The sequence below is a fragment of the Impatiens glandulifera genome, chromosome 3 (genome assembly GCF_907164915.1).
Source record: "Impatiens glandulifera chromosome 3, dImpGla2.1, whole genome shotgun sequence".
Taxonomy (NCBI): domain Eukaryota; kingdom Viridiplantae; phylum Streptophyta; class Magnoliopsida; order Ericales; family Balsaminaceae; genus Impatiens; species Impatiens glandulifera.
Genome location: NC_061864.1, coordinates 51,341,962 through 51,356,858, shown reverse-complemented (window position 1 = coordinate 51,356,858; position 14,897 = coordinate 51,341,962). Strand labels below are relative to the sequence as shown.

At 32.0% G+C, this 14,897-nt stretch overlaps 1 protein-coding gene across 1 annotated transcript; it reads left to right on the top strand.

Moving 5' to 3' along the window:
* Positions 1-4,356: 4,356 nt before the first annotated feature.
* Positions 4,357-14,612, top strand: LOC124932386. Its single transcript, XM_047473003.1, has 10 exons — positions 4,357-4,724; positions 4,856-6,428; positions 6,608-8,014; positions 8,137-8,465; positions 9,287-10,821; positions 11,584-11,968; positions 12,054-12,201; positions 13,800-13,903; positions 14,321-14,412; positions 14,510-14,612. Exons 1-10 carry the CDS (start codon positions 4,495-4,497, stop codon positions 14,584-14,586), a joined length of 5,880 nt encoding a protein of 1,959 aa, XP_047328959.1. The 5' UTR covers positions 4,357-4,494; the 3' UTR covers positions 14,587-14,612.
* Positions 14,613-14,897: the final 285 nt, after the last annotated feature.

Below are 14,897 nucleotides of genomic sequence, written 5' to 3'. Positions count from 1 at the left end.
TTATATTAATGAAATAAAATTAAAAATCCATATCTTTTCCAAGTATATTAAGTATATTAGTATATATATTTAAATTATTTTATATATCATCATTCTTCCATAGTTTCACTATTAATTTTTCATTTAATATCCTTCACAACTCGTTTATAAACAAATATATTCTCTAAGAGGTAAATTCATTCTTTTTTAATATATATTTTTAATTCTTATGTTTTTAATTGGTATAATCGTCAATTTAAGTATATATATCATATTTATAATTGATTTATGTATGTTTAATTTAATGTAGAATTTTGAGAATTTATCATGTTAGTATTACTTTTTTTCTACTTTTTTATTGTACTCTAAATCTTTAGCTATTCGATTAAATATTACTTGATTTTTTTTTAATGTTTTTTCGATCTTACATTATAATTATTTGATAAAATATTTCATCTTGAAAATTGTGTATAGGTATATAAAAAATAGATCATGAATCTGCTACAAAGAAATGAAAATATTAATATATTCATTCTTTAAAAAAAAATCGTCAAACTAGTGAAAGTTCTCCATCTGTGACCTCTACAATTCAAAATCAATCTAGTGAAAGTCTTCAAATTTCTTCTTTTAACAATGAAATTAATTCATCTTCTAATTCTATTGAACGAGACCCGGGAAAAAGAAAACACATATGTGAATATGATGTTAATGTACGAGATGAGATACGTCGTTCTTATTTAAACTAGCATTTAGCCCGTGCATTTGCACGATAAATAATATAAAAAACCGTGAAAAAAAATACGGATAACATTTTTAATTTTATTTTTAACCGTTTTAAGTTTATGGGTGGGTCAACCCACAATCCGACCCAAATATCCATTTACTCAACATCATTATATATATATATATATTAGTTAGTTAAAAAGTTGAACTTATATTAATATTAAAACGTCCCGCGTTTATCAAATTTGGTGTTGAATTTAAAATATAAAGTCTTTGTAGCCTAGTTGGTTAAAGAGTTATACTTGTTTTGTTAGGTTGCAAGTTTGAAACATACCTCTAGCATTTTTAATTTTATTTTTAACCGTTTTAAATTTAAAGGCGGGTCAACCCACAATCCGACCCAAGTATCCAAATTAACCACAGCTCTCGACCCGGCAATCCGGACACTTTAAAAATTAAGCATCATTATATATATATATAGATATGGGGCCTTATCAACCAAATAGGTTGGAGTATCCGGGTACAAAATTTGGAAGTCAAAATCGTCAGTTTAATAAAAGATGGTTCGATCAATTTCATTGGTTGGAGTATTCACCTTCAACAAATAATGCATTTTGTTTTTATTGTTTTCTCCTTCAAAATAATCTTAATTTTTTCAAATATGTCGTCATTGGTTAATGGAGGATTTGACAATTGGAAAAGGGTAAACCAAGGAAAAATATGTGTGTTTCTTGGTCATATTAGTTTTGCAGCTTCTTCGACGCATATTATGTGTGAGAGAAAAGCTAAAAATTTGATGAAGCCTACAAGACATATTGATAATGTGATTTAATCTCAATCTAAAGAGGAAAAGGAGAAAAATCGTTTGCGTCGCTGGTTAACACTTCAAGGTTGTGCATTTAGAGGTGATGATGAATCTTTAACTTCATCTCAATTATAACTGTTCGTTTGAATTAATATTAATATAGATAAAGTTAAAGATTCATCATCACCTCTAAATGCACAACCTTGAAGTGCTAACCAACGAACAGTTATAATTGAGGTTCTTAAACGCGAAAGATTTTTCTACTTTTCCTCTTTAGATTGAGATTGAATTAAATTATTAATATGTTGTGTAGGCTTTATCAAATTTTCAGCTTTTCTTTCACACATAATATGCCTCACATAATATGCCTCGAAGAAGCTGCAAAATCAATATGACTAAGAAACACACATATTTTTCCTTGGTTTACCCTTTTCCAATTGTCAAATCCTCCATTAACTAATGACGACATATTTGACAAATTAAGATTATTCTGAAAGAGAAAACAATAAAAACAAAATGCCTTATTTGTTGAAGGTGAATACTCCAACCAATGAAATTGATCGAACCATCTTTTATTAAACCGACGATTTTGACTTCCAAATTTTGTACTCGGATACTCCAACCTATTTGGTTGATAAGGCCCCATATTTAAATAAGAACGACGTATCTCATCTCATACATTAACATCATATTCACATATGTGTTTTTTTTTTTTTTCTGAATCTCGTTCAATAGAATTAGAAGATGAATTAAGTTTGTTGTTAAAAAAGAAATTTGAAGACTTTCACTAGATTGATTTTGGATTGTAGAGGTCGTAGATGGAAAACTTTCACTAGTTTGATGATTTTTTTTTTAAGATTAAAGATATCAATATTTTTCCTTTTTTTGCAGCAGATTCATGTTCCATTTTTTATATACCTATACACAATTTTCAAGATGAAATATTATCAAACAATTATAATGTAAGATCAAAAAAACATTAAAAAATCTAAGTAATTATTTAATCGAATAATTAAAGATTTAGAGTACCATGAAAAAGTAGAAAAAAAAGTAATACTAACATGATAAATTCTCAAAATTCTACATTAAATCAAACATACATAAATCAATTATAAATATCATATATATATATATATATACTTAAATTGACAATTATACCAATTAAAAACATAAGAATTAGAAAAAAAATATATTAAAAAAAAGAATTTTTATCTATTAGAGAATATATTTGTTTGTAAAGTAATTGTGGATGATATTAAAAAGAAAATCAACAGTAAAACTATAGAAGAATTATGATATATAAAATAATTAAAATATATATACTAATATACTTAATATATTTGTTAATATATTTGGAAAGAATATAAAATTTTAATTTTATTTCATTAATATAATATAATATATAATAATTAAAAAAAATGTAAATAATTAATAAAAAAATTTTAAGGGTAGCCCACCTCATCCCATAGTAGTAGATCCGGCCTTACATATATCATTATAATAATTTATAATATTATTATGTAATTCGAAGTTATTTTACAACATTTAAGTGTGTTTGATTATAGGTTTCTAATCATAACATTTTTTTTTATGTTAACTCCGTATAATTTTTAAAACGAGAATAGTATTAACGTTTTTTTAACTTTTGAACACACTAAACTTTTACTAATTATTATTATTTAATTCTGTAAAAGAATATCATAATTTTGTTGAAAATATAATTTTGTAGCTATTAAATAATTACAACCTTAGTTTTTTCTTATAATCCACTGATTGGTTCTTTCTCATTAGGGATTCGTCTTATTTTAAATTTTATTTTTTTATTATTTTTTATCATATAATATTTAGGAATTTTTCTATCACCATTTATATTATATTGTTAAAAAAATATTAGAATAATCTAATATATAAATTATTATTATTATTATTATTATTATTATTATTATGATTACATAGATAAAAAAATATTTTTAATAAAATATGAATGATAAATAAATATATGAATAATATTATATATATATATATATATTTAAATTATTATTAACCTGCTTAACATAACCTTAAGCTTATTATATTTTGTTGAGCTTTATTTAAAAAATATTGTTGGATAAAAATAAATTATTTAAAATTTGTTTAAAATAAATAATTATAATGTATTTTTGTATTTAAAATTTAAATTGAATAAAAATATTTTGATATTTTTATTAATAAATTAAATAATTTTATGATCAAAATGATGTTTTGATAAATAAAATATTTCTTAAAAATTAAATAAAAAACTCTAAATAACACCCCCATAATCTAAAATTAAACTATATACTTGTAAAATTAAAATAAATAAGACAAAACAAAATAATTCCAAATAAAAAATTGACTTGACTTGTAAGTGTAAGAATAGTAACAGTAGTAACAAAAGTTACCGACGCTTCTTTATTTTTACGAAATTGTCCATGTCACGAGACGTTCACAATTGACCAGCATTCGCGTGACGTAACCGGTATTCGCGTGACGATTTATTTTTTTTAAATTTCTTCTCGCGAACGTCGGCATTCGCTAGATGAATTTAAAAAAAAAAAAAAAATCGTCACGCGAATGCCGATTACGCCTCGCAACAGGGACATTTTCGTTAAAAATAAAAATAAAATATCACTAAAAGCGCTGACACTTTTTGCAATTAAGGGTGTTACAAGAAAACGGGAAAGAAAGAAAAGTCTGTTCTAACATGACTTTTTATTTTTTTTATTTTTATTAATTCATTATTATTATTTTTATTTTTAGACTTTATATAAATGCATAAAGGAAAACACAATTTATATGGTTATATGACCAAACCCTTAAACCCTATAAAAATCTCTCTCTAAATTTACATATTTTTGTTCTTCATTGAATCCTGCCGTTTCTTTCTGTGAACTTCAGTTTAACGAGGAAGGAGATGTTAGTTAACTAGGATTCAGCCCTAAACCCAAGAATCTGTAACTTCGGCAATAATGGTTGATTCACGAAACACAAGAGAGATGGAGAAGGCCATGAAGAAAAAGAAACGGAAGCTTTCAAGCTCTCTAGAAGAAGTAGAGCAGCAAAGACCAGCAAAACCCGCTCGCGAGGAAGAGAAGGTAGAACAACACATAGAAGCAGCTGAAAAGCTTGAAGATTCTCCTCCCTGGAGAAACCTGTCTTTGATTTTGGTGCTACAGAACAAAACTACCAGTGTTCATAAGTTAGTGATTCTTAATTCTCTTTCTTTTATTAGAAATGTTGATTCTTTCTCTAATCTAGCTACCCTGCTGTAATGGGTCACTTCAACTTTTTGTTTTTAACTTGTACTGACAATAGTGAATCCCAATGCAGGAAGGTCGAGCTAGCCTTTGAGTATGTCAAATTGAGAGTTACTGAAGGAGATAATAGTAGAGAAGATCTAGAGACAGTTAGTATCTCAAGAGTTGTAACTTTTCTCAATGACTGGGTTCAGACCTTGCTGATATCTTCAGAAAAAAGAATTAGAACTGAACAGTACAAGCCTCATTCAGAGATTATGGGCTCGTGTTTGGACAATAGATGCTGGGAGATTTTCAAATTTTGTTTAGAAAAGCCTCTGGCACTTCATGTTCCATTAAACATTTCCCGAGACTTTCTTCGAGTTGTTCATTGTGTAATGAAACATGTAATCTCCTCACTGTTTGATGAGACAGACATGGAGGCCACAATATTCAGTCTGTATGGTACTGTTCTTGATTGTTTACAGTTGGTATTCTCATCTCATGGTGGTGTTTCAAATGAAAATTTAGACTTATGGATTTTGGTAACTGAAACAGTGCTGGAACTTGTCCTAAAGGCACTTGACCACAATAAAGATGGTAACAAGGTGGCTTTATTTGCCCTTCGGTTATCATTTTGTGCACTTGAACCATTCAGCAAGTTCTTGAAGATTCACCCAGTTCGGAAAAATAGTTACAACGAGTTTTTGGATAAGCTCCTTGATCCTCTATTGCATTTGTTGAATGTGTTATCTTGTTATGTTCATGAACATGACTCTGGCTTGTTGGATGGTATATTAAAAGTTGTTAAAGATATATTGTCCGATGGGCTGTTTCACTCAGTTCATATTGATGGCTTTATGAACTTGCAAGCTGGAAAACATACGATTTCTGGCGACGAACTTGTAAAAGATGCCAAAGTTATTATTAAAAGTTATCATAGGCATCTCTTTGACAAGTTAGAAATGTTTTTGTTGCAGAAACGTTGTTTAGCATTAGGTGGTGTAGGGGAATTGTTTCTTTTATTTATCAACTGTGCTAAAAATATGCAAAGCACTTCAGCTGCTGGAGGATTGTTACAATTGAAGGAAGATTCTCCTAGAGACATGTCTAAAATACATGATTTGACTGCAGAAACCCGCAAATCAGTATTCAACTTTTTTGCACAGATTTTGGAACCTTATTTGCTTGAGTTTAACAGTTATCTTAAAGATGAAGTGGAAGCAGGGTATAACTTGATGGAGATTCAGGCTACACTCAGAACTACCAGTAAAGTGCTTCATACAATCGTGCAAGAAAATGTATATATACGGGTAGAGGAGGATTCTGATGGAGCTTCACTGAATTTTCTAAAGGTTATTTATGATATAGTACTTTCCTTGTCGGGTAGAGTGAATAATATCCCTCCGTTAGCTCTCTGTTCAAGTCGAACCACTGAAGTGGAAATGCTACTTTTGACAGCCAAAGAGATCATTATCATTTTGCAGTATTTAGTCAAAATTGACTATGAGGTTATCAGGGATAATTTGGAAAACTTATGGATGATAATATTCTCATTTGCTGCTCTTGCTCTCTCATCATCACAAACACCAGAGGAACACTCATTAACTCCCCAGATCATTCATCTTGGATGCCAGCTAGTTAATCTTTATAGTGATCTTCGACAGGTAAGATATCAAAGCAATTGTTTTAATAGAACTGAGAATAATTATATACTGCAGTATCATTTTTGTAAACACATGATTTACTATTTTGCTATTCCTTTCCTTTCCTCAATCTTTTCTCCATCAATCTATTTTTCTTAGTGGTAGTTTTCTCCCTGTTCTTACATATTGAATCGTTGCAGGTCAACAATGCTATTTTAACTATGTGTAAAGCTGCAAGGACAATGATTTTGCCAAATAATTTTGGAGAAAGGACTGAGTCAGACGAGTTTGTAATAAAATCACCTGCATTAGATTGCGAAGTATATGGAAAGTCAATTAGGATTTTGTTAAATTCGAGTGAGTTTAGGCTTGCTATACACAAAGCTATAGTCTCAACACCTGAAGGTCAAGCCAGCAGCTGCATCCGTCTTCTGGAAACAGATATTTTGGAATCTCTGCAATGGTTAAAACTTGGGGCTGCCAAGCTAGATGTGCAAGCAGAACTTCTAGGAACTGTCATAAGTGATTTGTATGTGCTGGTTTTCGATTCCCTTACTGTGACAAGTGGTAACAGTAAGATGATTGGACTTTCTGTCAACAATGTTATAAATTTATTGCGCCCTTTTATTACCGGGCTTGTACAAGTAAATTCAGGCAGCTGTAAAGAACTCCTCCACTTAGTTGTTGGTGAAGATTGGAGCAATCCAGACAATCAAAGTAATTTGTCATTTTGTTATTGGCTTGTTCTATTATTCTTTCGATTATACATGTCTTGTAGATGCTTATACAGACAGGTGATCAGCTTTGCTCCTCCAAAAACATCAATAAAGATGTCAGACGAGATGGGTGATTTAGTTACTGCTTACTCTGGGAAAGACCTATTGGAAAGAGCTGATTGGACTTGTGGAGGATATTTTTCTTGGGCTGGCCTACCTTCAACTTCTCTTTTGAGAATTATACAATCAGTTTCATCCACTTATATTAGTAACACAGCTAATGAAGAAGCTCCTCTGATTTATGTAATGAACATGGCTGCTATTCAGAGGCTTGTGGAGTTGAATAGGTTGATTAAGTCTTCTGAGTACGTTTCACACTGGATTAAATCTTCCCGTCGAAACAAGGTTAAGGATGAAAGCACTTGTCATGTTAAGTGTAAAGGAAGCAAAAAATTGAAGAAGCATGCCCTAGGTTTCAAGCAGGAAGCAGAAGATCTAACCAACTTTATAATGGGACACCTATCTTTACTAGTTAAAGACCTAGACTCCATATCATCATCTATTGCTGCTACTTCTAATACCAGAAATGCTCAACCGCTGCACCAATATGATGAGATGAATTCTGGTATTGGTGTTTTAAGTAAGAAGTCATTGCCTTATGCACTTCGGAAGCTTTTTTCCCAAAGTATTGATATTTGGTGTGGCCATGCTTCAAAGAAGCATTTAAAGAAGTTCCTTTCACTTTTAATTGATCATTCTATTTCCTATTTGAGAAGAGTGCCAGACGACTTTGGAAGGAATAGCTCTGATGAACCTGGTCATCACAGGAAAGTTCTAGGTTATCTTGACTCACTGGGTTTCCTCAATGATACTATTTTTTATGAGCAAAGAGTAAGTCTTTATTTTTTTGCTTAATTTTATATGTATTCTGTTGAATTCCATTAGGGTTGTTGGGATCCTTTATCATACCTGCATGAGAACTATAAGTGTGCTAATGCTCTCTCATCTACTAGTTTGTTTGCAGGCACATGGCATCGAGGTTTTCTTCGTTATTGGAGAACTCTGCCAGGGAAATATTTAGTAGCTCTGGAGATGTTGATTTGATGTTGCCACTTGATAGTTCTGAGTTTATGAGCATAGTTGGAGAGCCGCTCAGTGTTTGTGGTGGTGAATGTTCTAATTCAATAAATATTATAAGAGAGAGTGAAGAAAGAACTTCGTCTCTTAAAATGGAGTTTACAGTTTGTGAAAGCTTACTTAATTTCTTGTATTGGAAGCCCAAAGACTATTTGGATTCTAAATCATTGTCACTTTACACAACATGTATCTTCAACCTTGAAAGGTAATCTTTTTTGTTATTTTATCTACCTATCTACTTATTTGGAAGCTCATACACCGTATATGGTATGACATAAAGAAAGTGGCATATCTGTTGCTTGTTCAGTTCAAATTGCATAATTTAGAAGCTGGTTTATTTTTTTATGTGAATTATTGCAAATAGAGATCTTTGTGCAATCCACTTTATTTCCATGCAATTTGAGTGTAGATATCACCCCTTAGACCATACATTGGAAGAACATTATGTGTGTTCATCTGTAGTGTTAATATTCAGGTATTTAGTGTTCTTGTGTATAATTTTCTAAACTAGTTACTAAATCTGTGATAAATATTCTTAGTATTGGTGCTTCATGCAGTTCCCTATCTCAATTTCTTCTCACTTTAGATTGTCTCTCTTTAGTCTAAAAGGAACATTTGTCTTTTCATTTTTCTTGTACTGGAAGCCATTTTCACAAACTAGAATTCACATATTACATTGAACAGGTAGTTGCAAAAATTGCATTTCTGGGGTCAATGCAACTTCAGATACAGCAAGATAAAATCACAGATTGGATGATTTGTCAGAAATATATTATAGTTTGCAAACCAATACATAATGGCTGATCAAAGATCTTTAAATAGCTTGACTGCAACTTATTTAGTCAACTGCTTTATTTCTTAAGCAGATTTCCCTTGAGATTATACTTTATATGAATTTGAACTATACAACTATGGCTAGAGACTAGAGTTTATCCCTTTTTGGCATCGAAGTCTTTACTTGAGATATCGAGATCTTTGATCACTTGATGCAGAAGTCCCACTCACATTTATTGCATTTTGTTTCAGGATCATAGTCAGGAAGTTATTACGTAGTGGAGGTGTTTTGTGCTTGCAAAATCAGTATGAGCTATTAAGCTTGCTACTTTCCTGCCGTCGAGCTAATAAGAGTTTTCTAGTGACATGTTCTGAGGAGAGTGTTGAGTCTGGTTCGTCCAACATTACTACAATTTTCTACCAGAGCTCATTTCCTGCTTTGTGGCTTTCAAAATCTTTGTCTACCTTGATTAAGTCCCTACATTCATTATCTGACAATGGAGCTATCGAGATGAAAGAAGTCATATTTTCTTTGATGGATCATACATCATATACATTTCTAGCGTTAAGCAAATATCATATTTTAAGTGCAAACAAACATATGAATGGGGAGTCTTCTGAAGGAGAAGGTAATATGGATGATTCTGCTGCCTGGAGAGTTATTGGCCAAGTGGCTGAGAGTTTGACTGAACAGTTGAAGGACTCACTTCTCTGTTTAAGTAGCAGACTCCAAATTGAAAATTTGGGATCTTCTGCCAGCACTCGAGAGTTCATTAATTTCAGTTCTACTATTTCTTGCTGTTATGGTTTCCTATGGAGTTTCTCATCTGGCCTGGACCGTGTAGATTTTAGTCGATCCAAGAGTGAGGATATAGGAAAAATCAAATGTTGCATAAATGTTTTGTCAGGTGCCTTAGATTATGTCTTACATGTTTTATTCATTGAGGACAATCAGATGCCTAGTTGTGTAGATGATATTGACGGTATGGGAAATTGCTCTGATAAGTCTCTTGGGAAAAATAGATCCTCGACAGATATACCTGATAGTATGAACACAATTCTTACTAAGTGCTATCCATATAATCTATGCAGTTTAAAGAACTCTTTCTTGAAGGTCTTTCTCAAGGGAGAAAACTTGGAGGCTGCATTTTTGCTTAGACAGATATTTATTGTTTCTGCAGCACTGCTGAGGCTAAATTTAAATATCAAAACAGATTTACCATCCAGCTCAGTGTCAATTCTTATTGAATTCTCTCTAGTTTTGTTCCAAGAGTTTGTGAATGAAGTTGAAATTCCTCATCCACTTTCTTTTGTTTGGTTGGATGGCGTGGTTATGTTCCTAGAAGAACTAGGGAATCATTTTCCTCGTACCGATTCAATTATGTCAAGAGATTTGTATGCCAAGCTCATAGACTTGCACTTGAAAGGTATAGGAAGGTGCATTGCTTTACAGGGAAAAAGAGCTACTTTAGCAGTTCATGAGATGGAGTCTAGCACTAAGACAATAAGTGGGCATTCGAGATTATGTGAACCTTACCTTTCACATGGGTCGTATCATCTCGATGAATTCAAGTGCAGGTTGAGGATGTCATTCAAAGCATTTATGAAAAAATCACCTGAATTGCACACATTATCTGCAATTCAGGCGTTGGAGAGAGCACTTGTTGGAGCCCACCAAAGTACCATCTACTACGAGGTATGTACTGGTTGTACAAATGGAGGTATAGTCTCTCCCGTAGTTGCTGCTGCAATTGAGTGCTTGGATTTAGTCCTTGAATTTGTTGAAGGTAATATTTTCTTCAAGTCACCACTATTATTTCTAATTCTCATTATTGGTCAAGTATACTGGAGAGGTGATGAATTAGGAATCCACCATTAAATATCTAAAGCTAGATCTGGTTGATATAGTTTTTTTTTCTTCTTTTAAATAATCAGCTTTTTTGGAAAAATCTTTGATTGAGGAAAAAGTGGGTTATTTGTGTTAAATGAATAAAATTTATTTTGTATTTAATATTTTAAAATGTTATAAAAATAAATGGCATTTTAGTTGATTGACGACCCTTCATCAAACAATGCCCTAGTTTTGTTGTATGCATTAAAATTTGGTTTGGACAGTTATAGGCTTTAATATACAGCTTTATGCTACCCATTTTCTAAGTTTTTTCTAAAAGGAGTTTCAATTTCATTGAGGAAAAAAGGGAATATTTATAAACAGACTTTCTCAATTGAGGCAAAAATACCCATGAATGTCTAAAGTAGCATAATGTTACTATAGATAGGGTTTTAAGCTAGAAAATAGAATGACCTTAAGCCCTTTAGGAAGGAATACATAGAAATCATCCTTTCAAAAATCAATTCAAATTAACAACTAAAAGATTGAGATCTCATTTCAATTCCCACTAAGTACCCTTGATTTAAGTGGGGTTTTATGGCGGTGGTATGTTGTTGTGCTAGCTTCCTGCTAATTAATTGCGGAGCACATTGTACTCTCTATCAAATTGAAGTCCTTGTGCTCAAGTCAAGTGAAAAAAGTTGTTTCTCATTTTCAGGGCGGAAGCGTTTGAGTATTATTAAAAGACACATTCAGAGCTTTGTTTCTTGCTTGTCCAACATTATCTTGCACTTGCAATGCCCTCAAATGTTCTATGGAAAAGTTACATCCATTCAGGGCCGCCCAGTTCATCCTGATTCAGGAGCAGCTATTCTTATGTGCATAGAAGTTATGACCAGGATTCTCGGGAGGCATTCCTTGTACCAATTGGACCCCTTTCATGTTGTGTTTTCCTTGCGTATACCTGGAGCAGTATTTAAACACTTCTTACAGACTAAAGACGACAACTGCAAGGAAATGCATGTTGTAGACAGACGATTCTCCATAGATCTGTTTGCTGCTTGTTGTCGATTACTATGTACAGTTCTTAAACATCGTACAAGGTTAGTATCTCTTTGAGCAACTAGTAATCTTTAGGCATTTGTTTAACCGCATTGAACTGATTTCCGTTTATTTGGTGTTCAACAGTGACATTGTGCACAATGTAGCTTTACTAGTTGATTCTGTTTCCGTTCTCCTGCATTGCTTGGAGATACCTGATGGGAAAGGATGCTTTGCGTGGGAACTTCAAGAAGGGGTGAAATGTGCTTGTTTTCTCCGAAGAATATATGAAGAGGTACGTCAATAAAATATTAACATGTTTTTGCATGAGTGGTTTGTTCCGTATTTTGCTGTGCATTACCATCCGACACATTCTACCTCTCTAGTACTTTTCTTTTTCCCATCAGACAATGAATTCAGATGAGATCAGGTTTAAAAATAGAACTATCTGATTAAATTATAGCAGTTTCTCATATGGATCCGGATTCAGATCCAGACCCAAAAACAGAAAGTGTTTCCAAATGGGTATATGTATTATTTTAACCTATATCATATCCGTTAGTTTTCGTGAAGAACCGACACTTTCTGAAATCTATCTTTGTCCACATGTGGTCTTAATGCCAAGAATGACAGTCCCTTTAGATGATAGAATAGAGGATTTAGATTGTAAACTTCAGTTTCTTTCACATACTCTAATACAAGGAATTTATGCTAGTTATATCTATAATCTATTTAACAATAACTATTTGCTATCATGCCACTTACTATTTTTACAGTCATATCCTAGTCCTGCCCTAATATCTACAACCTTAACAGAAGCTTAACAAAATCTAATGAATGTTTTGTTTTCACTATGACTATCATTAGTTGATAATATACTTCTGAATAGATCAATTTGCCAAGGTGAGGATATATGAAAAGTTGTGGTGAGAATGGTGCCCGACAAAATTATAATTAGGGTTGATTAGATAGAATTCCCAAATCCATAAATCCATAGATGAGAATAGAAGAGAATGAGAGATAAGAGGCTCAAAAAATCGACCCCTATGCCTAAATGAGAAAGAACCCGAACTATTCAACTTCATCAACCTATTTCTCTTTATCGAGAAATTGAAGAAGCTATACAAGAGTTTTTTCAGGCATGTTCATATGGTACCTAATCTAAAAAGAAAAAAGTTCTAGGAGACATGGGAACTCGGGCCTCTCCAGTTCAACTAGAATCATATTTAGTTCTGAAATTTTTACGTGTAGGTGCGGAGGATAGTGTATAGCAGTATGATAATCGAAAGAAAAAAGAAAGAAAGATAGTTAGATCCAAGAGTGAAGTTACATGTTTAAGTCAAGCAATTGTAGAGAATGAGGAGCAGTGAAAAATATCATTCTCCCCCACCAAGGATAGCTCCAAGTGGTAAATGTGTTGAACTAAGAGGCTGAAATCTCAGATTCAATTTACACAGAAAACATCGTGATTGAAGTTTGGGGTTATGGCGGTAGGATGCCAACATCCTCCATTAAAAAAGTAAACTTGTCTAATAAAATTTAAAATTATCACTCATTTCCAAATTCAACATATTTCAGAGCAATTACATCTGACTACTTTTGAGAATTACATAACTACATTATTAACCGCTTATATGTAGTATTAACAACTATATACTAATTATAAGGCTGCCTATATTTTAACAGAGAAATAAGAAGAATCTGAGATGAGAAATATAGAATCAGTGTTTTAAAATAAATTGAATTTGCAAATTTTATAGATGCCTGCTTATTTATGATATTGTTCTGTCTAAATGGAATCTGAGATGAGTATCATTATGTGCAATGCTCTAAGAAGTGTGTCAGTTGTGTTTTTTATGCGGTATGAAAAATTTCATTGCAAAATTTCTGTAGGTACGACAGCAGAAAGATGCGTTTGGTCAACAATGTTCTTTGTTCCTATCAATGTACATCAGGACCTATTCAGGATATGGTCCCCTTAAAATGGGCATAAAAAGGTAATAATAATATATGTGAACTGCTACTTGCCTCTCAAACCAAACCGAAGGGCCTTCTCCTGTTGCAACACAGTTCTCGCATCTGTGACATATCTTTTGAATCTTTCAGTCTTTTCTCTTTAAGCTAACATTTAATTGCATCTCACCATCCGATTCATTCACAACATTTTGTCACCAAAATTCCTTTGCATGAATTCTAGCTTCCCAAATAATTGGATCTTATAAATGAAATGTATTTCATTTACTAAATTGAACCAAATTTTCCGAACATTGACATCATTCAAATGAAGTGGTATTTTTTCGAAATGAATTGATACAAATTCATTGAAAATCGTCAATGTTGGTATATGAAGTTCTATTGATTGGGATCACATTTCATTTGACAACTAATAGCTGGTTGGGTTTTGATTATGGTAGGGAAATAGACGAAGAAATGAGACCAGGTATATATGCTTTAATAGATGCTTGTTCAGCAGATGATCTTCAGTATCTACACACCATTTTTGGAGGTAAATCATGCATTCATTCATTCTATCTCAAAACTGCCTTTTTTTCTGTTTTGTTTTTGTTTCAATGTTTAGTATTGAAATTGCGTTATTATTACAGAGGGACCTTGCAGAAACACTTTGGCTGCTTTGCAACACGATTATAAAACCAACTTCCAATACGAAGGAAAAGTCTGAGAAAACGATCTTCCTGGTTAGTTTTTGATTTATTTTTATTTTTTTCCTTTGAGGAGAAAATATAGAACACAAGGTCTTCTGTAATATCTTGTAAAATTAAATGAAATTTTGTTTAAAATTTACAGTCTTTCTTTCTTGTGAATTCATTGGAAAACAACTTTTTTGCTAGAAATTGCTAAAATTTATTTTGAGAATTAGATTTAAATTAGTTTCATCGATATATTGTTTATTTTGATTTCTCAATTTGCATTAATAGTTACTTTTAGAAGACTCATTATTGGACTATTTTGTTACATGATTTTTGTCATTTT

What these genes read in the sequence shown, in the direction of transcription:
- LOC124932386 (XM_047473003.1), top strand. Translation starts at nt 4,495, where the DNA reads ATGGTTGATTCACGAAACACAAGAGAGATGGAGAAGGCCATGAAGAAA. An exon ending in AGTCCTTGAATTTGTTGAAG is followed by an intron (nt 10,822 to 11,583) that starts GTAATATTTTCT and finishes TCTCATTTTCAG; the next exon opens with GGCGGAAGCGTTTGAGTATT. An exon ending in TCCGAAGAATATATGAAGAG is followed by an intron (nt 12,202 to 13,799) that starts GTACGTCAATAA and finishes AAATTTCTGTAG; the next exon opens with GTACGACAGCAGAAAGATGC.